General features: G+C 38.5%; 1 protein-coding gene across 2 annotated transcripts in view; it reads right to left on the minus strand.

Annotated features, from left to right (window-relative positions):
- Nucleotides 1-2,907: 2,907 nt before the first annotated feature.
- HIBADH (3-hydroxyisobutyrate dehydrogenase) overlaps nt 2,908-21,164 on the minus strand; it is a 90,901-nt gene continuing 72,644 nt past the window's right edge. For both annotated transcript variants that reach the window (XM_027639293.1, XM_027639295.1), the window contains exons 5-8: nt 19,273-19,406; nt 18,622-18,698; nt 11,547-11,703; nt 2,908-3,903 (exon numbers count right to left, since the gene is read on the minus strand). In XM_027639293.1, coding sequence (XP_027495094.1) covers nt 3,745-3,903; nt 11,547-11,703; nt 18,622-18,698; nt 19,273-19,406 — 527 coding nt within the window. In that variant the 3' untranslated portion in view covers nt 2,908-3,744. The remainder of the gene's footprint in view (nt 3,904-11,546; nt 11,704-18,621; nt 18,699-19,272; nt 19,407-21,164) is intronic.

Consider the following 21,164-nt stretch of genomic DNA (forward strand, 5'->3'; position numbering starts at 1 on the left):
AAACCTTAAGTCTAAAATACTGCAGAGAACCCTAGTTCCACGTGTTGTGTCAGTGCACCAAGGAAACAAAGCAGAGGTTTCCAAACTGCTTCAAAGTTTCCACAACTTACTAGCCAGTCTTGTAAAGACAGATAATATTCTCAACTTTTCCTGAGAAAAGCTGGATTACATCTATATTTATATGAGGGAGGAGAAGACTATGATGATGTAAAGACCAGTCAAAAGCAACAGGTATCACTACTGGTCCAGACTGTGCCTGAATAGATTTTGTCTTATAAATCAAGCTGGTAGACTAAAAGCATAGTCAGACATCTGTTGCATAAATACAGTAACCCTTGTACGATGGCAGCCCTTCTCTGCTTGCTTCAGGGGTGGCCCCAGTCTTTCAGTTCCATAAACCATTTGATAAAAGCTCCTTGTGGCAAAGAGCTGTAAGATTTAAACAGCTGAAAAGACAGGTAGTTCTGTTCTCAGGCAGGCAGGGATAGCAGCTATTTTTTACCCCTCAGCATCTCACTCATCCAGTGTGGGACAGCTGGGGTGGAGACTAGCAATATGAACTTCAGCAGCTTGTGCTGGCTCCTTCCTCTCAGAGCCACCACAACTTCTCATAATCCTCATGCCAGTAATGTGGCACAACCCCTGCCAGAACATTGTGCTTGAGCTTCTCCACAGCTGCATCCTGGCCACATCTGCACTGTAATCACGTGGGCATTCAACACACACTGTGAAATCTTGGCAGTATTGTACTGAATGGCCAAACTCCCATTGACTAAAGCAGAGCCAGACTACCACGTATAATACTTTTACTTGGTCAGAATACCTTCTCTTCCTCCTGAGGCTTGTAAGGGCCATAAATAAAGTTAAAGCAAAATAGTACTCAGTGGTTTTAACAGAAGGCCTCCTCTGTTAAACGACCACCAAAAATAGTTGCTTAAGACTGGTTATACTGAATCATAAATGACAGAAGGCTGCTGAGGATTTTTTTAAAAACACATCACTACTTTTATTGGTTGTCAATGTTTTCCTGTTAGTCAATAAATGCATTTGATATAGGTGAGTTTCCAAAGTAAGCATGATGGGAGGGCTGGTTTAACATTCAAACTAATTTAAAAAGAAGTCACCTCAAGTTTCCCTTTGGGACATTTACAAAATATGTTGTTAATTTGTTGCACCTAATTTGTGTGTATGCACTGAGAGGTAATTAGTGTGGAAATTCAATCAATTTTACCATCTTTCTGTTCAACTCAACAAATTACAGTTTTCAACACCTGTTTCTGGCAGTGACAACAAGTTTTAGTATTTGTTTAATTTCCATAGATCAGGAATATACCCCAAGCACAAGATACATTATAAACATATGCCCATGCAGAATAGCAATAGATAGCATGAATACCATCACCACTATATGTATACAGTCACACAATATTCCTCTGCAGAATTTTTAAAAAAAATATGTATTCTAATATAAATCATATTACTGGCTGCAGGTATTGGATATCATTGAAGTTTTCAAGGCACTTTCTATAATAAGATTTATTTAAAAAGTTGTTTCTGACTTTGCCAAACTAACTGCCTGTTCTAAAACTTTATGTGCTGGCTGTCTGCCCTGAAGCTGGGGTCTTGGTTTTTTGCTTGTTTGTTTGTTTAATTTCTGCCAAAATTCTCCTCCAAGAAGGAGACCACAGAACACTTTCTTGGTTTGCCAAAATGGCAGTTCTGGCAGCCTCTCCTCCAACTTGAGCACCCTATGCTCTGGAGTAAGAATTTAAAATTTGATGAGAGGTTTTGAGGAAGGAGAAATGAACCCCAGGAAGCCTAAGCTACAAGCCTCTGAGAGAACTATAAAAATAACAACGAGGTTTCCACATACTTAACAGAGACTTTATGATTTCAGAGGCTAAGAGCTTCGAAGATTGGGTCGCACTGAGCATATTCTCTTCCGTCATGACTCCCAACAATTGTACGTGCATATAATGTCTTCAGAAAACAAATGGCTATGCTTCCTTTAAGCCCAGGGTTACAGGTAAACCCAGGGTTACCAGTAAACACTTTCACAGCAAATGCTGCTACAGGCTGGGGCGGACAGTAGAAAGAAGCATCTCTCAGCAGTTCGGCTGATGCCAGCCAGATCTCAAAGTCATATAGAGAGGCTACAAACTTAACCAGACACTCCTACAATTCCTTGGCTACAAACTTAACCAGGACACTCCTACAATTCCTTACCTCATCCACTATAAAACTTCTAAATGAACAAGGATCCCACTGGCAAAAACATCCTTCACTAGTTGACCCCAAATTCATTACAAGACTAGATCCATCCTTTGTATTATGTGAGGCAGGAGTCCCATAGGAAAAAAAATGTTGTAATGTGATCTTGTTACCAGAGGTAAAACCACACATCTGCAACTATGGTTCTGTGTTTCTGTGTTTTCCAGCATCAGAGCGGTTATGATGTTACTAAGTTGTTAAAATACAGTATCCAAGTTCTCTGACCATTCACAGAATTGAGCTAATTCATGTCCAGAATTTTGATAACCTAATGTGCACATATAAAAGGATCCATCGTACAATCAAAACTGGACTGTAAATGCATAATTGATCTTTACACTTAGAGCCTAAATGTGTGTAGTTCTCGCAAAATCAACATGAGTACTTATAAAGCCAAGTGTGTACCTGTACTCTTGCAAGACCAAGGAGACGGTAAATGGTTAAGGTAATAAATACACAAATATATTACCATCTGCATTTCTTCAAGAGCTTTTGAAAAGCTTGGTTTTGCAAGATAAACTGGTAATCTGTAGAAAACCAAGCAAATTAAAAAATAAGACCACTTAGTACAAGTTTTGGTTAATACTGTGTGTACAAGAAAGCATCAAAACAAAATGCAAATAATCATACAGCAAGTATTTACCAGTATAGATTTTATTTCTTTTCAAAATAATGGGGTTTGTTTAGATTTAAAATAATTCAGTAATTAACTAAAACAAATGTACACTTTGTTAGAACTTCTGGTAAGTGCCCATCTTGGGTTCTGAAAATGTGTGACAGAATACAAGAAAATATAAAATTGGGTTAGCAAAATACAATAACGGAACTTTACAAGAGGGACACACATTCTATGTTATTTTAACTAAGTCTATCAGGTAAACATGCTGTAACAGCTTTCCACTTAGAACGAGTGCCTATAAACTTAATCTGCAACCTGAATCCCAGGACAAATTCACTTCTGATCAACCCAAGGCTAGTAGGTCCAAGGAAAAAAAAAATATCCATATCAAGCTGTGTTTCTTCATTGAACAAATATTCCCTTTTTCCATAAAGTATTAATTTAAAATTTTAATAGATCACCATATATGATAAAATCACAATAAAACATTCTCTTATTATTCATGATTCAACTACCTTTGTAGCCATAATGTAAGTTATTTTAAAAGCAAACGGTTAAGTGTTTAATAAAAAAAATTCTTATTTACTGCATCTAGTGAAAAAAAAAAATTGATGGTTCTTAAAAAAAAAAAAAAAGGACTTGTTGTTGGCTATTGCCAAACAATTCCTTCCTGTGGCTTGCTTTTTCAAGAATTATGACGAAACTCTGGAGTTTGTTGTGATCTAGACAACCAAAGATGATTAGTCTGTATGGGAGCAGGATGCACAGTACTTGATTAAACCCACAAACTTCTCAAACGAGCTATAAGGATAAAAGAATGTGTTTTGTTATTGTGTCCATTTCCAAAGGACAGCTCACAAGGTTTCCTCCTCACGTAAAAACTGGAACACAGCTGAGAAGTCTTTCAGGGCATAGCCTTTGGCACACATCATCCTGTAGATCTGATGTGCCTGGGATCCCAAAGGAACTGGTGTCATTGTGTTAGTGGCAGAAATCTGGGCCAAGCCAAGATCCTGTGGGGAGGAAGAAGAGAGAGGAAAAATGGAAGGAAAGAAAAAGAGAAAAAGTCACAGGAGTAACAACAAATAAACATGTACATATTATAGGTTATTTGGCTTCCAGTGTGACAAGAACTCTACTGCCAAGAAATACAATACTCCGGCCTTAAAATTTCTATCCTGGAAAAAGTGAGTCTTGTTTAGTTTTTATTCTTGAAAACAGTAATTCAATGTTATTCAACAGAAAAACCTCAAACTTTGCCAGGCAGACAACCACCTTAAAAACAGGAGGAATTTTAAGATTCTAGATCACTATCTAACCTGGTAGCAAGACTCAGACTCTTCCCCACTGTGTTATGTCATCTCCAAAAAGAAAATCTCCCTGGTTATTCACTGAAACTTTCAGAACATAGGTTCTAATAGCATCATTTTCTTGTTTGGGCAAGAGGACTTTATTTCTAGAAACTAGTTACGAATCAAGCAGAAGGAATTTAAAAAACAAGAAAACTGAAGCCGCTCAGCATACATACATTTAGCATAATGTAACCAGTTAATAGCAAAATGAGAAGCATAGGCTCCTTTGTGAATATAAACGATTCAGAGCCTTAACTGGAAGGGTGTATTAGAGAGTTCCTCAGGGGACTGTCCTGGGTCTGCTACAATTCAAAGTTTTCTTTAGTGACTTTCTTTAATAAAGGGATACAGAGAATAATGCCACTGCATTTTTAAACACTAAATTTGGGGCAAAAAAGGGAGGAAAGGTTCAAAGAGAATGAATTTGAAACCTATCCTCCAAGAGTCCTTGGTCAATTACAGTCATAATCTGAAATAAATGCAGAGAAGCCAAAGGAGAGTACCAGGTACTATGACTAACCATGGTTAGCCAGAAATAGTCAGCTACAGTCATTTCTATCCAAAATGACAAGCTAGGCTGGAGGATGCCTTGAACTCTAACCTGAATAAGACATGAAACCAACCAAAGCAGGAACCACTAAAAAGGGCCTGTATATATAAACAGATCTCTTGTCTAAGTAGGAAAGTAATGCCTGCACTTGCACTCAAGGCTGCCTTTATAAGGTCTTGTTAATGAAATCAGTTGTCATCCACATTCCAAGAAAGATGCAAAAGAACCTCTCAAGTGATACTAGGAAATCCCTAGATTTCCTGTCCATCCAGAAGTATGGTGGTTTATAGAATCTGTTGTGTGACTGATTTTTTTCCTTGTTTTTAAATGGTTTGGGTTAGAAGGGACCTTAAAAATCATCTAGTTCCCCCCAGTTATGGGCAGGGACACCTTCCACTAGACCAGGTTGCTCCAAGCCCCATCCAACCTGGTCTTGAACACACACTTCCAGGGATAGGGCATCCACAACTTCTATGGGCAGCTTGTTCCAGTGCCTCACCACCCTCATAGCAAAGAATGTCTTCCTAATATCTAACCTAAATCTTTCAGTTTGAAGCCATTACCCCTTGTCCTGTCACTACACGCCCGTGTCAAGTCTCTCTCCACGTCTCTTGTAGGCCTCCTATAGGTCCTGGAAGGTCTCCCTGGAGCCTTCTCTTCTTTAGGCTGAACAACCCCAACTTTCTCAGCTTGTCTCCATAGGAGAGATGATCCAGCCCTCTGATGATCTTCATCGCCCTCCTCTGCACTCACTCCAGCAGGTCCCTTTTCCTTTTATGTTGGAGGCCCCAGGGCTGGATGCAGCACTCCAAGTGGGGTATCACAAGAACAGACAGAGGGGGAGAATCACATTCCTCGCCCTGCTGGCCATGCTGCTTTTGATGCATCCCAGGATGCGTATGAATTTCTGGGCTGCAAGTGCACATTCCCAGGTCACACTGAGCTTCTTGTCAACCAACACATCCAAGTCCTTCTCCCCAGGGCTGCTCTCAAACCATTCTCTGCCCAGCCTGTATTTGTGCTTTGGGATTTCCCTGACCCGAGTGTAGCACCTTGGACTTGGCCTTGATGAACTTCACGAGGTTTGCATGGGCCCACCTCTCACACTTGTCAAAGTCTTTGAGTACCTCAGCCTTCTCCAAATCCCAGACAACCAGGTCTCCTGTTTCCTTCTGGAGAGGACCTCCATTTTCCCTGGTCTTCTTCTTATCACTGATGTACCTACAGAAGCTTTTCTTGTTGCCCTTGAAGTATCTGGACAAATTTAATTCTATCAGGGCTTTAGCTTTCCTAACCTCATCCCTGGCTGTTTGGACAATTTGTCTGTATTCCTCCCAGCCTACCTGTCCTTGCTTCCAACCTCTGTAGGTTTCCTTTTTGTGCTTGAATTTATCCAGAAGCTCCTTGTTCATATGCACAAGTCTCCTAATGGTTTTGCCTGACTTCCTCCTTGTTGGGATGCATTGCTCCTGAGCTTGGAGCAATCAACCTATTCTCCTGTGCCCCTTTTCCCTCCAGGGCTTCATCCTGGTACTGTATCTTGCAGATCTTTAAAGAGGCCAAAGTTAACTCTCCTGAAGGACAGGGTAGTGAGCTTGCTCCTTGCTGCCCTAAGGATCCTGAACTACACTGCTTCACGGTCACTGCAGCCGAGGCTGTGCTTGAGATTCCCATTCCCCACTAGTCCCTCCTTGTTGGTGTGAACAAGGTCCACCATAGCACCTTTCCTTGTTGGCTCCTTGATCATTTGGAGAAGAAAATTATCAACAACGCATACCAGGAACCTCCTGGAGTGCTTGTGCCCTTCTGTGTTGGCCCTTGAGCAGATATCACTGTAGTTAAAGTCTCTCATGAGGAACAGGGCTTGTGAACATGAAGCTGCTCTGATCTGTCTATATTGGTCTCATCTGCTCAGTCTTCCTGGTGAGGTGGCCTGTGGCAGATCCCCACTATAATGTCACCTGTCCCTGCCTTCCCTTTAATTTGACCCATAAGCTTTCAGTCAGCTCCTCATCCATCTCCAGGAAGATATCCATGTACTCCAGTTGATCAATGACAGAGAGGGCAACATCCCCTCCTCATCTACCTGTTTGCCCTTCCTAAAGATCCCATATCTTTCCACTCCAGCACTTCAGTCACAGAAGCCATCCCACCATGTCTCCATGATGCCAACAAGATCACAGCCCTGCAGGCACGCACACAGCATGTGCATAGTCATTTGAGTTGGGCCCTGATGAAGCCAATTTACTGGTTGCAACTCCTTTGTGTTGCTCTTCAGGTGCTCTCCTGTTGACCTGCAATCCATCTCCAGGCTCTGGGTAGCTATTGCTGTCACTGGCATCAAATTGGTAGGAGTGGGATGGATGGAGGTTCCCCTCCTCCAGCAAGTTTAGTTTAAAGCCCTCTTCACCAGCTGCACAAGCCTGTAACTGAAGATGCTCTTCTCCTTCTCTGACAGATGGACCCCATCTTTGATACAGAGGAACTGAGAGACTGTAATACTGCTGAGAGCACCTTTGACTTCTCAGGAATGACTTACAAGACAGGTCTTTACTTTCTGTGTGTCTGGATTTGAATTAGCACAAGGAAATTCAAGATCTTACTCTACTCTCTAAATGTCACTTTGATCTGTAAATCGGCTCTATAAAGGTCATTCTGATACAAATCAGAATTATAGTTACTTTTCCTATTACCCTTGAATGACTTCAAGATCTAGGAAAATGGAAAAACATATATTTTAGATGACACAAGATCCAAAACAGTTTTCATCTGCATCAGGGCAGATTATTTCTTCTTGTCTAGCAACTCTGTTGAAAGACTGATGACATGACAAATCTAGGAACAGTTACTTTAACCTCACTTAAAATAAGATATTCCATGACATATTCCTTGCGTCTTATAAATGCTCTTTGTGAAACCTGTCCCATATTATTCCTTTTACTCAAGAAAGTTTAAATCACGTAATGGAATATTAGAATGGCAAAATCATCTAACTCCAAACTAGGGAAAGGACATTCACAGGAATAATCCCTGATAATTCTGAATAGACTTCTAGCATAAACAGAGTTTCATAAATGTCTTGGTTTTGGTCAATGACAGGGTTAATATTTCACAGTAGCTGGGAGGGGGCAGAGCCTGGAGCCCTTTGGGTGTGGTCAAGACCCTAATGTTATTCAATACCATCTTACATCATTGTCAGGGGCAGGGGAAAGGCACTCTCTCTTACTTCCAGGAAGAAAGGATGTTCCTTTCTGGCGGACAAGGAAAAGCTGGACAAGGAAAAGCTGGTGGATGGAGGGTCTGTTCACCATTGCTTTTCACTGTCCCAGACTTGGTGAGTGTTTTGCATGTAAATCACCCTCTCTTTGTACATATTTGTTATTAGCTTCTTATCTCATTGCTGTTTCCAGTAAATTGTTCTTATCTCAACCTGTGATCTCTGCCTTTTGTGTCTCTCACCAGAGAAGAAGGGTAGTGGCTTGCGGGTTTTCTTTTCAGAGTGAGAACTAAATTGAGGAATACCACTCATAAACCAATAAAGTAGGTCTGTTCACTTTAATATTGAAACTCTGGTTCCAAAATGGCTGAAAGATTTAACAACATTTCAGCAGTTAAATGGACAAGGACTCCTGACTCTGAAGTGCTGGAAAGTTGTTTTGCTTTTTAAACTCCATTCCCTATCTGGAAAAGTAAAAATAAGAGCACAGTTTATGGCTCCTCTCATACTCTTTGGAACTGACGACGTCTTCCAGATGTCTCAGTGCACTGAATATTCTAACCACTTTTTCTCAGCTTGGAATAGGGAAACAGATTCTCTTTTGCAATCTGCTTCCAATGCTCACTTTGGAATTACCTGGTTCCTTACATTTATTTTGCAGATTTTATTTGGAATAAAGCTCAAAGGCTGTCTTGACATGACCCAAGAAGAATATGATATAAATTCAGCTCTTCAAAGTTGACATTTAATTAGCAATTGTGCTGTCAATGAAAAATGGAACTTCTGGCCTGCAATGCCTTGGACACAAAGGTGGCGTGGGGAAATAAACTAGATCTTTCAATGCAAAATCTTTAGAGCAGGTTTCATACCAAGTTGACTAAATTCTATGTTTCAATATCAAATTTTAAGACCAAACAGCTTTTCAAAGGTCTCTGGAAAACTTTTCTGACCCAAATACTTAAAATAAGGATCCTCTGGCTTTGTTTGAGAGATCCATTGCTGACAAAATATTTTAAGAAAGCCTTTGACTTCTACCATATCTGATACGTGAGCACTAACTTGAGGTTTATTAACTGTGTTTAGTGACTGTTACTGAGGCACTCCTAGATATTTTCAGGGTTTTCACTACCTCCTTCTCCTTTGAATATGTACTTTTCTATTCTTAATTGGCAAAATCATGCTCTGCATTTCCCATAAAAAAAATCCCCATCTCAAACAATTCACAAACTACATGATATATCACATGAAATGGATAGTAGCAAAAGTCTTTCCATGAACTAAGGAGCAGTGTCTTCAAAGAGGTCACCACTGCACCAAATAATAGCCTGAATGTGATCAGCTGTCTTGGCTACTTACTCATTCCATCTATATAGAATAACATAGCATTGTTCAAGAGGCATGAGAGGAATTTAATGTCTTTCCTGCTTACTGAGGATTCTAGCCTAAAGAAGGCACTCACTCTTCAGGACTGTCAAGAGAGGCAGTCAGAAGAGGTGAACAGCAATTACAGACTCTGAGGAACTCTCCTCTTGGTTATCGCCGATACTTTATAACCAAAAGCTGGCAGTTTAAACAGGCACAAGCCAGGCTGCTATTCCTCCAATGAAAGTAATATCTTTCAGGGCAGCTTCCAGGAGAGATGCTGGTCCCCCTTAGAAGTAGACCAAAGGAAAAAAAAACCCTTTATAAAGAAACTTAAAAGGGAGGAAAGGAAATACGTGCCCCTAGCACATTTATACTGTGAGGTTATTCTGGACAAGATTAAGAGGTATGAATTATGAGACAAGAGATTGTAGTATGAAACAAGGCATAACAGACAGAATAGACTCTGGAACCAGCACACAAGATGGAAACAAGCTTTGAGGCAGGATCAAGATCAGGTTGCTTATCTCTAATCAATAGCTCTGGCAAACTCCAAACAATAACCTAACACTTCTATAAATCAGTAATTTAAACACCACTTTATTGTCCCCTATGTTCAATGGCATGAACATGATGTAAAAACTCCTATTTGCCAATATTTTAACACATCCCTCAAAGAAATGAAAGTACCTGATCATTGGTCCATAAACTTAAAATGTAGCGGGTCAGCCATTGAAGGGTTTTGAGCCATGTAACATTAGCAAAGCTTTTTGACGCTACCACATGCAAAACACTCTGGACCCACTCTGGACAGAATTTGTCTAATTTCATTGAATGTGCAAATGCACCAATTGTCCTAAATCAACTGCAAGATGACAGGAACAGTATCGGTATGCAGGCATGATATACAGGAGCTCCAGCATTTCAGAGATTTGCATGTCAATATCTGAGTTTGTTCACCACCTTTCAGAATGTTGTTTTAGTTTTAAGTGCTAAATTTCCGGTCTTTGTGGAAGAGCTGAAAATGAACAGGATACCTAACCAGCTGGGAGCACTCATAAACTGGTATGCCTAAAACCTAGCCTGTATGAACTAAAATGCCTCCCTCAGAACAGTGCCTCCATGAAACTGATATTCAGTGTGAAATTATTTTCTGCACTTACAATTCTTAGATGAGAGATCTCTTCCAGGGCTGATTTTATAATTTACCTCAGGCAATCATTGTGCTCAGTTCAGAAGTAGTTCAAGAGTCAGTTCTACAGCTCCTTCCTCCAACTGTGCGTCCTCATCAGTGGGGTGCAGAGCCCTGACTTCCTTGCCTACTTTCCTCTGGCCTCTAAGAGCTTTGCTTTCCTGACCACAAAGTGACTCAGGACAGTGCTTCTCCTGGAACAGTCAAGAGCATGGCAGTAAGTGGATTCTCCTGGGATGGGTAACAGCAGGTTTTCAACTTGTTCATGCTGAGAAGACCCTAACTCCCAGAACTCCCACTTCATGGAGAAGAATTACTTCTAGTAATTTAGATTACTAGGTTATTATTCTTGAGAAGCACGGTTTCTGCCACTAAGACAATTCAGGAGGGCTCACGATGTAGACATCTGCAGAAGATCAGCCTGTAGGGATATGGGTTGAAATCTGTTTGCTTTCTGCATTCAAAATGGCCTTAGGCAGAAGGACAAGCACATAAGCAATTGGCTTAGCAAGGACAGGGATGCTAGAGAGCTTGCCCAATAACACAGTTTAGATATCTAGAAGAAAGTGGGCCCAAAATCCGAGATGCTTATGCCACTATTAGCAACTAATTAAATCACCTGGATTCCCCAAATTCTCTCTTGAACTTAGGCTCCTAAATTCTAGAGCAGTCATGCAAGAGGCACCTAAATGGCTTGCTGAACGCTCACCTTACACATAAGTCCACTAGGATTCCTTTTTTAAGGCAAAACTCAAAAAGACAGTATATATAATCCCAATGAGTGGCTCAGCAGTAACAGTCGCTAGAAAGAAGCTAGAGGTTAAGGAAAAGCTCCCTAAACAACTCATTAACTCAGAGCTACAGGAAGAGGCTGGGTTCCCCTACATATTATCCTGTAATCATAAAATTTTCACTGAGAAGAATGTTTGTAAGAAGCCCAGAGAGAAGCAACTGCACATACTTCACATGCAAGTGTTACGTACCTTAGCCATGAGTGTTGTTCCAAAGCCACCTTGGTAATTATTAGCAGACGGTACTCCTTCCATCACTCCAGGAACAGGGTTGTACGTATCGCTTGACCAACAGCGACCTGAGCTCATATTTAGGATTTTGGCCAGCAGCTTTGGGTCAAGGCCTAATCTGTCAAAGGTCAAGGAAGAGAAGTGTTAATGTCAAAATGCACAAGATATGGGTGACTTGTTTTATATCTTAGAACCCTACCGTCATTCCTCTCCCTTTATTATAAGTCATGAAAAATGACAGAGTATTGATATTGGGGGCAGGGATGTTGTATCTTAAATTAAAGAGCATCAATCCACCATTTAAGCAGTAGCTTTTCAGAGCCGTTTTCCTTTTGCACTAAGCAAATCCTCTTCACCCAGCAATTTTGAAAGTGCAGGAAAAATAAAGGTCCTCTGAGAACAGTAGTTCCCTGGTATTTCAATTACTAAAAGGCATTCTCTATTCTGCTACCTACTTGGTGATATACTTGTTCTTCACATCAAAATTATACTCTCTAAACAAAGCAAAAAATTTACAAGGAAGCGTGGCAACGTGAAAGTACTTGTGTGATGCATTTATATGTGAATGCTAGTGCATTTCTGAAGTAAACAAGGTAACGCAAATGATTCTGCTCTAGTAACGTGAATAAAAATGCTACACTTTGCAAAAAATATTACTAATGCGTACATCTGTACATTTGTGGCTTTGCTATTATTAAATCTTCATTATATACTCTTGCTTATGAGGCAAGTCTGCATCTCACTGTGACACGTTATCTATTTGCAAACATATATTATAGTTCTGGGTCAACTGCTGATAAGGTTACTGATCCCGATAAAACAAAGCTTGTCCAAGTAGAAACGTCATTTGTTTTACCACAGAGATGATGGCATAAACTGCTGCTCAGTGTAGACCCTGAAAATTCTTCAGTATTATAGGAAATTAATCCTCTTATGAATTCACATTTATGCTGATAATAAATGGCAGGTGTAATTCTACATCAATTCCATTTATACCAAGGACGAGCAGCAGCAGTTCATCTGGCCCTGTACAAATGTTCAGCTATGCTCAGGACAAAAAAGAAAGGGCATTATGTCCAGTAACAATCTAAGATGAGAAAAGGACATTTTAAAAGGCATATATAACAACCTTCTACAAAGGGTTTATTATAGAATTCAATGCTCTTTACATTAGCTCCTACACCACAGACTTCTGCAGATCTCCATAGCCTAACACTGCTTCCGGGCACTGTATCACTCAGAGTTTTAATTTATAGATGAAAAAAGCTTACCAATGGAACAGTTGCTAAAATGCATGTCTATTTATTTCAGTAGGCATTTTGGATTTGAAAAACTACATTTAAGACAGACATAGGGTGGCTCCTATTCCTATAATGGCATGTGCCTCCTGCAATTCTGCCATCCTAATGCAAAGCAAGATCATTTTCTGTACCTCAGATAGCTTTTTAGCATACTGCTGTGCACTCTTATTTATGATTTGCTGCAGCAACCCTTGGAATTCAATAGAAAGTCTCCTGCTGGCCTGAATGGGATCAAGCTTTATTCTCCTCCCCTGTTTTTTCAACCCTCTGACTCAACTGAATGCTTTCAGTGGCCATTTATTAAAAAAAAGTATTTTTCAGTACCAATATGTTTTCACAATAAATTGTACTTTTATCTTGCATAATGCATCGAAGTCTTCATCAAAAGCCACTCTGAATAAGAGCTTGAATTGTTGTAATAAAAAACCCCCTGCATTGTGGGAGCATTCAAAGCCTAAGCTTGCAAATATACAGAGGTTGCTTTTTTTTTTCCTAAAACAAATCTCTTGGCTTGTTTGTTTCCTTATCATGGTTATATCCAGATCAGTATTTTTAACAATATAGAGCCTATTTGTGCCATATCTAGCTGCAAGCAGAGGCCCCTAATTACAGCTGTGAGTATATTGCAAGACAGAGAGCTTATTATTTCAAAACACATATAACCCTCCCAAAGAATGCTCTTCTTACAGTGTTCCAACTACCTCTCTGTGAAAGTATACTTTAAAAAACATGTGTGTATTATACAGATATGTAAACTACTGTCTTGGACTAGATCTGGCATGTTTTTGCTCTCTGAAAAGAAAAAGGAAGATGGTTTGTATCCCTGCTTCTTCAAAATTCATTGCTCTTAAACACCATGCAGCTTCTCTTCAGGAGACCTGAACCTATTTTTTTTTCTCCTTTTCAGCAAGTGTACCATTAATAAGAGCAAGTTAGAAGTGCTTTGCATTTCATCTTTCTGAAGATTCATCCACTGGTGCATATATAACTGACAGTTAAAATTAGACATATATTAAAATCAGTTACTGAAGAAGTCCTCTGTCTTCCACTGTGCCCAAAGCCTGTAATGGTCTGAAACCAGCCAGAATATACAGTAATTGTCATTCAGCGAGAGTCTATCCTAGAAAGTCATGCTTCAGTGGAGAAGACTGAGTTTCCATTTGAAATCAACAAATTAATCCAAGACAGGTATCTGAAAGGGCAAGTTTAATAGGAAGCAGCTACTGGGCTCTCAACCATGATAAAATGTTATTGCTGTTTCCCTGTAAATTGGCTGGGAACATACGATACTCTCTGCATAAGAGCTCCATTGCTGTTCAAGAGATATACTGCTCAAGCTATCAAAATGATGACAGTCTGCCAGTCCCCATAACAACTTGCCATTGGACATGAGAAGAGCTTGTGCATGTGTGTGTGAATTTACAATTACCAAAATGTTCTTCTCCCTTATAAGCAGAAAAGAAGCCCATGTATTAACTGTACTTATAATAAAGCAAAAACAATTGCTTCCCTCAAATCAATGCTTCTTCAATAACACTCCTAATGAAGTGAACAGCAGAAACTCAGCAATGGACACAAATACAAAAAAAAAAAAAAAGTTAAAATAGGATCCCCTAAGGCCACTGCTCAAAACTCAAGTTTTGCTGAGCTTTGACAAAACCAGATACTGAATATGCTCCTCCAAAAGTTCAGTCTGGAACAGATACAAAACCTGAAATAGTGTCTCACAAGAAAGACACATCCTGGTCTCATTTTAAGGTGTAGCAACTGAAGTAGTCAAACTGTTGAAAGTTTCCCATCTCAGAGTGCTTTCAATAAGTATTATGTAAAGGTAGGACCCTTCTGCCACAGTTAAAAATTACTTGGTCACTGGCGTTTTAAACAAGGTAAGTGCTTTCCAGTGTCATTACTACACCCTCACAAGACTTAGCTGTAGCTCCATGCCAAAGATAGCAGAGCCACAGTTTCTTGGAGGAGTTATTTTTCAAGGTACTCTTTCTAAAATTTGCAGTGCAGGTGTGTCCATGGCTAATCATTCCTCAGCCTGTAGAACATGCTCCTCTCTACAGTGTCAACTCTCATTTCTGCTCCTCTCTTGCATCCACAGGGGTGCTCACAGAAACCAGACTTAGAGACTGAGACTATGTTTAAACTCAGCATGAGAAGAAGCAGTTCTTTTATCATCTTTTCACTTTATGTATCTAAAAAAGCAAGTGGGCACAAATCCACATACAGTAAAATTGTGTAGGAAGGAGTTGTATTTCCAGCTTTTGGCACAAATCTGGGTGCCACTGCAGTCCCTCCTCAGAGAGATAATTTTCTCTACTGTTGGAAGTACAAAAGTGATTTTGCAGTGAGGTTATTGCCATAGAGCCCTTACTGCTCTCCTGGTCCCTTATATCCCAACTATATTAAGCAATCTTGTCCTGTCTTGTGCCACCACATAAGCCCTTCTCTGAGACTTTGCAGCTAGTTTCTGAAGGAACCACAAACTGCGTGTCAGGCAGCAACTTCCAACTGACCTAAACACAAACCAGGTATCAGCAATATATAATTTCTGAGCTTTATTTTGCTGGTATGAAAAATTGTTTCACTGGAACTCGGGACTCAGTAAAACAAAGCTACTGACACTGAGATGATCAGCAAAATGAAAAAGACAAATAGTTTCTAACTGTGGATGGTAGCACTTAATGTTTTATTTCGTATTTGTGAAGCTTACATGTACTCTGTGTGTTGGTTTGACACAGGAAGTCAGTAAGTATTTTGCAATATGCACATTATCCATAAAACTGCATAGCAAAATCTACTCGAGATTTTTCCCCTGAACAGTTGCACTAACATGCTAGAAAAGAAAATACAAATGATAATGCAAATTCATTTCCAAAATGTCTGTCATACCTTTTAATTGTTACTAGCAACATTCATAAAGCATCAGGAAAGTAATGGAAAAAACTAAACAAAACAAGCATTTTATTGGGCAGAACTAAGGATGGGAATTTTTTTAAAAATTATTTATGCAATCTAATCCAAATAGCTTCCAGTGAAAATGGACATCTTCATTAGTAAATGAAGATGATGAGTAAATAAAGATGATGTTAGAGTAAAGCAGAAAAGCAAGTGGAATATAAACACAAAAATTACACAGCAATATTGCCCATTTTTCTGGGAGTTTATTGTAGGACTTTTTAGTGTCATGGTTTTTTTCCCCCTCACCACATTCTATTTGTTACTTATGTTGAATTTTGGAAAAATTCTATAATTTCAAATATAAAATAAATAATGTAATTTAAAAAACTGAAATTAATAAACCAGTCACTCTAACTACTTCAGAAAATGCAAACTTAGACTGCATGGTTTATGAAAACATGACAGACGAAGTGGTTTATTAATAGAATTAACATCACATTGTTTTGAAGATTTAAGCTCAAAGTTGATAGAGGTGTTGTAATATGACTTTCTAGTTATATCTACTTCAGAGAACAATATTTTGAATAATTATCCAAAGTCCCTAAAACTCAATTTAAATGATGCAGCAGACACATACAATGAATGATATAAAGACATTTAATATTCTATCTAAAAGTTACAAACATGTCTAAGTTCCACAATTCCTACTCTGAATATTTAGATATTCAGTATCCTTTATCATTATTAGGTCAGAGCCACACTTTTTTCACTAGATATGCATCAATTCAATAAATCAAGCTCAGCTTCTCACTCTCTCCAGACTAGGCAACCACACTATCCTTTGAGCTTTAGAGTTGAAAAAAAAAATCATAAATTTACTACTATAGCGAAACTTCTTATAATTAGAATGACAAGTGTTAACTTGTACATTAGAAATTTTTACACACCCAAAGTGGAAAGCTCTTATTCTAGATATAAGCAGAAGTCATCTTCTCCAGCACCTAAATAGCAGCAAATTAAAATCAATGCAAGGGTTCTAAATTACTTCATAAGGCTTTAAATTACTGCCTCTGTCTTAAGCCTCATGCAGTTTTGGACTAAATGAGATTACGTTTTTTGTATAATTTTGACTACAATCTGCAGGTTTCTTCTACAATAAACACAGTTCCTTTTTGATAGCCTTGATTGTAGGGTAGGAAGGCTTATATATTGTCACTGGACTTTTGCTTACAAATGCTGAATACAAATTCAGGCAAAATTTAAACTGGAAAAGGAAAAAATGAAAAACAAAAATCCTAAACACTTTCAAGCTACAGTGACTGCAGACATCAACTTGCTCTGCACAGGGTTTACATGCCCAGAATATCTGTCTTCCAAACCTCTTGATTTTATTTTACCTTCAATTTTAACTCTAATCATTGCTACAAATGTAGATAAAACTATAACGAAAAATCAGTTGCATATGCTTTATTAAGTGAATCATGACTTAAAGCAGAACTTGATGAAAGCTTTCTGGATTACACTGGATTACAACAGTTGTAAACAATGCTACTGGTTTTATTATGCCTCGATGCAGACATGCCTCAGTATTTTACAGACTCTCAATTTTAAAATGTAAATGGTACAGGATATTGATAAACCAATTAGCACTGATGCAAAGCAAATTCCTCTTTTATCTCAATTACAACATGACAACTTAATAGGTCAAGATAGTCTAACATCTGAGACAAGGGCAATTCAATAAAACAACTGCATCTTGATATGGTAATTAAGAGGAAATGTGAATCCATTACATTGTCTCATGTACATGCACGTATGTAGGTGTTCCTTTTATTTCTTTAAGCATTTGATACCCTGTTACTGTTTTTATAGTGTATCAAATCCACATGAACACACCTGAGCCCAGTAGATAAGTATCTACAATAGCTGTAGTTTTAACAGGCAAATTTTAAGGATGCAACTGCACAGAAAAATAATTCACGGAAAACCCTTAAGAGATACACAATTGCAAACACAGGACTTCTTTGTCTATAAATTTGCAAATCATTCAGATCTGGCTAAAAGAATTTATGAAAGCTTCAAATACTCTGATATGAAACTGGTATTTGCATGGACTCTACTGGAAAATAAAATCAAAAAGCCACAGCAAAATAAATAGGTTACAACTGGAAAGTAAAAATAATTTTGCTTGAATATGCTGTCACTTACAAGTTAGATGTATCACATGCTAGAAAAGAAATGGTAATCTTAGCATTGACAAGAATGCAGAGGAGCATACTGCAGCTCTTTGACAAGCTAGGAGTTTTGGCAAGTAGGACAAACTGCACTCAAAAAGTCGAAGAAAGGTAGATGTTCTGTTTTATGCTTCGATCTTAATTTGATACACATACTGTAGTACAAGTTTTGTTTTACAATATATTTTGGAACAATTTAACAAAGTAAACAGAGCCAATGAGAGCCATATGGGAGTGTAATACTCTGAATAAACTGTACATTAGCTTAGAATACAAACAAAAACTTACCTCTGTATTATCTCTGCATGTTTACAATGCAAGACAAACATTATTGCACGCCGCACTACAGTAGAACAAATAAATTCTTAACTTCAGATGCAGAATGCAACAGCCAATACAGGAAAATATCCCCATTCTGAAAACCCCTACTTTATTAACTAATCCCTTTAGCCTGTTATTAACTTTATAAGACAACTTCTTGCAAAAGTTTATCTGTGCCATTTAATCATCATTGTCTCAGCATAATCAACCATAATACACGAAAACTGTAAACACAGAAAAAATGCTTCAATCCCGTATAAAAATCAAACAAACCTGATTCCAAGATTCATAGTCTCAGCAGTTCCAATCATACTGATGGCCAAGAGCATGTTGTTGCAGATCTTTGCAGCCTGAAATGTCGTGAAACCATCAATTAGTTCACGCATTTTCATAGACCTAACATGTAGGAATCATCTTTAACTAGGCTCAGGACAGTAGGATCAAATATATTTTGGCAGCTCTCTTCTAGAGGTAGCACCAGTAAGCACAGATCTATGGTAGTACAGTTAATGAAAGCTGCTCTATGGTTCCTTCAGTGATTAAGAAGTACGTTTTTTCTTCGTACAGAAGGTCAGTTAGTATACATAGAATGTAGGGGCTCTTTGTCCTTCAGAACATCCAGTAAATCTAAATTTAGAAGAAACAAAATTAAAATATCCTCCTCTAAGTAGTATAATCTCAAAAAGCCAATGTAGATAAACACCAATCAGACTTTGGTACTAAGCTATACAACATACTGGACAAAAGGGCCATGAGGTTATTTTATAAACACATAGTTAGAGACAAGTAAACAAGCAAACAAGTATGAAGTATGACGATATATTATAACGCATTTAGTCCTGAAATAAAAGAGTAGGTATCAGTAGAGAAAAAGCCAGAAAAACGTAAGACTGAGATAACAATTAACCCTTCAGAAAGCATTACCTGTCCGGTTCCAACCTCTCCACAGTAAATCACATTAGAACCCATGCATGTTAGCAACTCTTTGGCAGCATTAAATTCTTGTTCCACTCCACCAACCATGAAAGTAAGGTTTCCAGCTCGAGCAGCTCCAACACCTGAATCAAGACAACATTGGATTTAATACCATTATTAGAAAACCCAAAAACTTAAGTAGTTTGTCTTATCAGTAAGGGTCTGGTGATGCAATACTAACACTGCACTTATGATGAACATCTCAAATTCTGTGTAAAAGTAAGCCTATACTCTCAGTACTCAGAGGATCAGTGATCTTAATTCTCAAACATCTGATGGAGATAAAGCCACAATATCTTCCAGGCTCACTAGCGGATAAAGAAGTCACAAGACCTACATATAACTGGCAATGTCACTTTTTATAGTTTATATGAAGAAACAATCAACTCTTCTTGCAACTTTGCACTCCACAAAATTCACTGTATCTGAATTACTAAATAAAATTTTTTTTTTGTCAAACTATTCTTCACATACGACCACTGACAAACTACTGCTCAAAGTAATAGTGCTTTTATCACCCTTTCTAAACCTATGCTAATTTTTATCAATGCTTCCTGATTTTCACATAATTGAACAGCTAAAAGACACAGACATATAAAACCAAGTCTTCTGAATCTTTGCAGTTTATGTTTCTATTCTGAAGCAAAATTCATCTTGAGACACTTTAAGTTAGGTTCCTATAAACTTCATGCACATACAATGACGTAAAGAGCTATGAAAAGACAATGTAAAAATTATTCATACACATATGCACACAAACGCACTATTCCCAGTTTTATTCCTGTAGTCTGTTCTGTCTTTACCACAGTTCAGTAAGCAAACACCATAGTTCTTTGATTATACAGTTCCGATAAGCACAACTCCAGCAAATTTTTCATGTGATATTTATCAGCTCCATGAAATATTCTATTTCTTAAAAGAAGTCTAATTCTAATATGAATTACTCATACATCCTTAACCTCCTCATCCCCAGCATCTAATAACAGCTAGAAAAATTTGGCCTAAACTGATGAACAAATCATCTTCCTCCCTAATTTTCACTTTTACAAGAAGCATAACTACTATAAATTTTCTGTGCTATGCATCAAACATGAACCTGTTAGGATGTGCAGCTGCAGATAACAACCAACTTTTGAATTAAACACTTTCAGTTAGGTACAGTGCTCTGAAGTGCTGCAACACAGCTAAAGAAGTGGTCAGTTTTGGACTTTGTTTACAACATCAAGGACAGTTACACTGCAGCTCCTCACACTGAATAATCTGATGAATTTTTATTTGCTTTTCAATAAAAATTTCATTTGATTCACTGTCTCTCTACAACTGCTCTCTGTGACTATGTCTAAAAATGCCTCTTTCGTTATCTGCCAACTGTTTATTTTCCCCATCCCACCTTTCAGCATATACCATCTTTTGAAACCACTAAAGAATTTCAGACAAATTTTGTAGATCAAGGTCTCAAAAAGAGTAAATACCTACCAGTTATGCAAAAATAGGCAACAGTAAAGATGCTTCCACTGATGAAGTACTTGCTCAACCTACATAAGAAGCTAGAATCACGAGACTTTTGGCGTTGGAAGGGACCTCTCAAGATCATGTAGTTCAACCCCCCTCCTCAAGGAGGGCCAGTTGAAGCACATTGCCCAGGACCATGTCCAGTCTGCTTTTGTGTGTCTCCAAGGATGGAGACTCCACAGCTTCTCTAGGCAACCTTTTCCTGACTACCCTCTCAGCAAAAAAGTGGTTTTGTGTGTTTCAGATGGAATTTCTGTGTTTTAATTAATGTCCATTACCTCCTGTCCTGTCAGTGTAGCTCCTTCTTCTTCAGTCTCTCCCATCAGCTT

The sequence above is a fragment of the Corapipo altera genome, unplaced genomic scaffold (genome assembly GCF_003945725.1).
Source record: "Corapipo altera isolate COAL_440 unplaced genomic scaffold, ASM394572v1 44, whole genome shotgun sequence".
In the NCBI taxonomy this organism is placed as follows: domain Eukaryota; kingdom Metazoa; phylum Chordata; class Aves; order Passeriformes; family Pipridae; genus Corapipo; species Corapipo altera.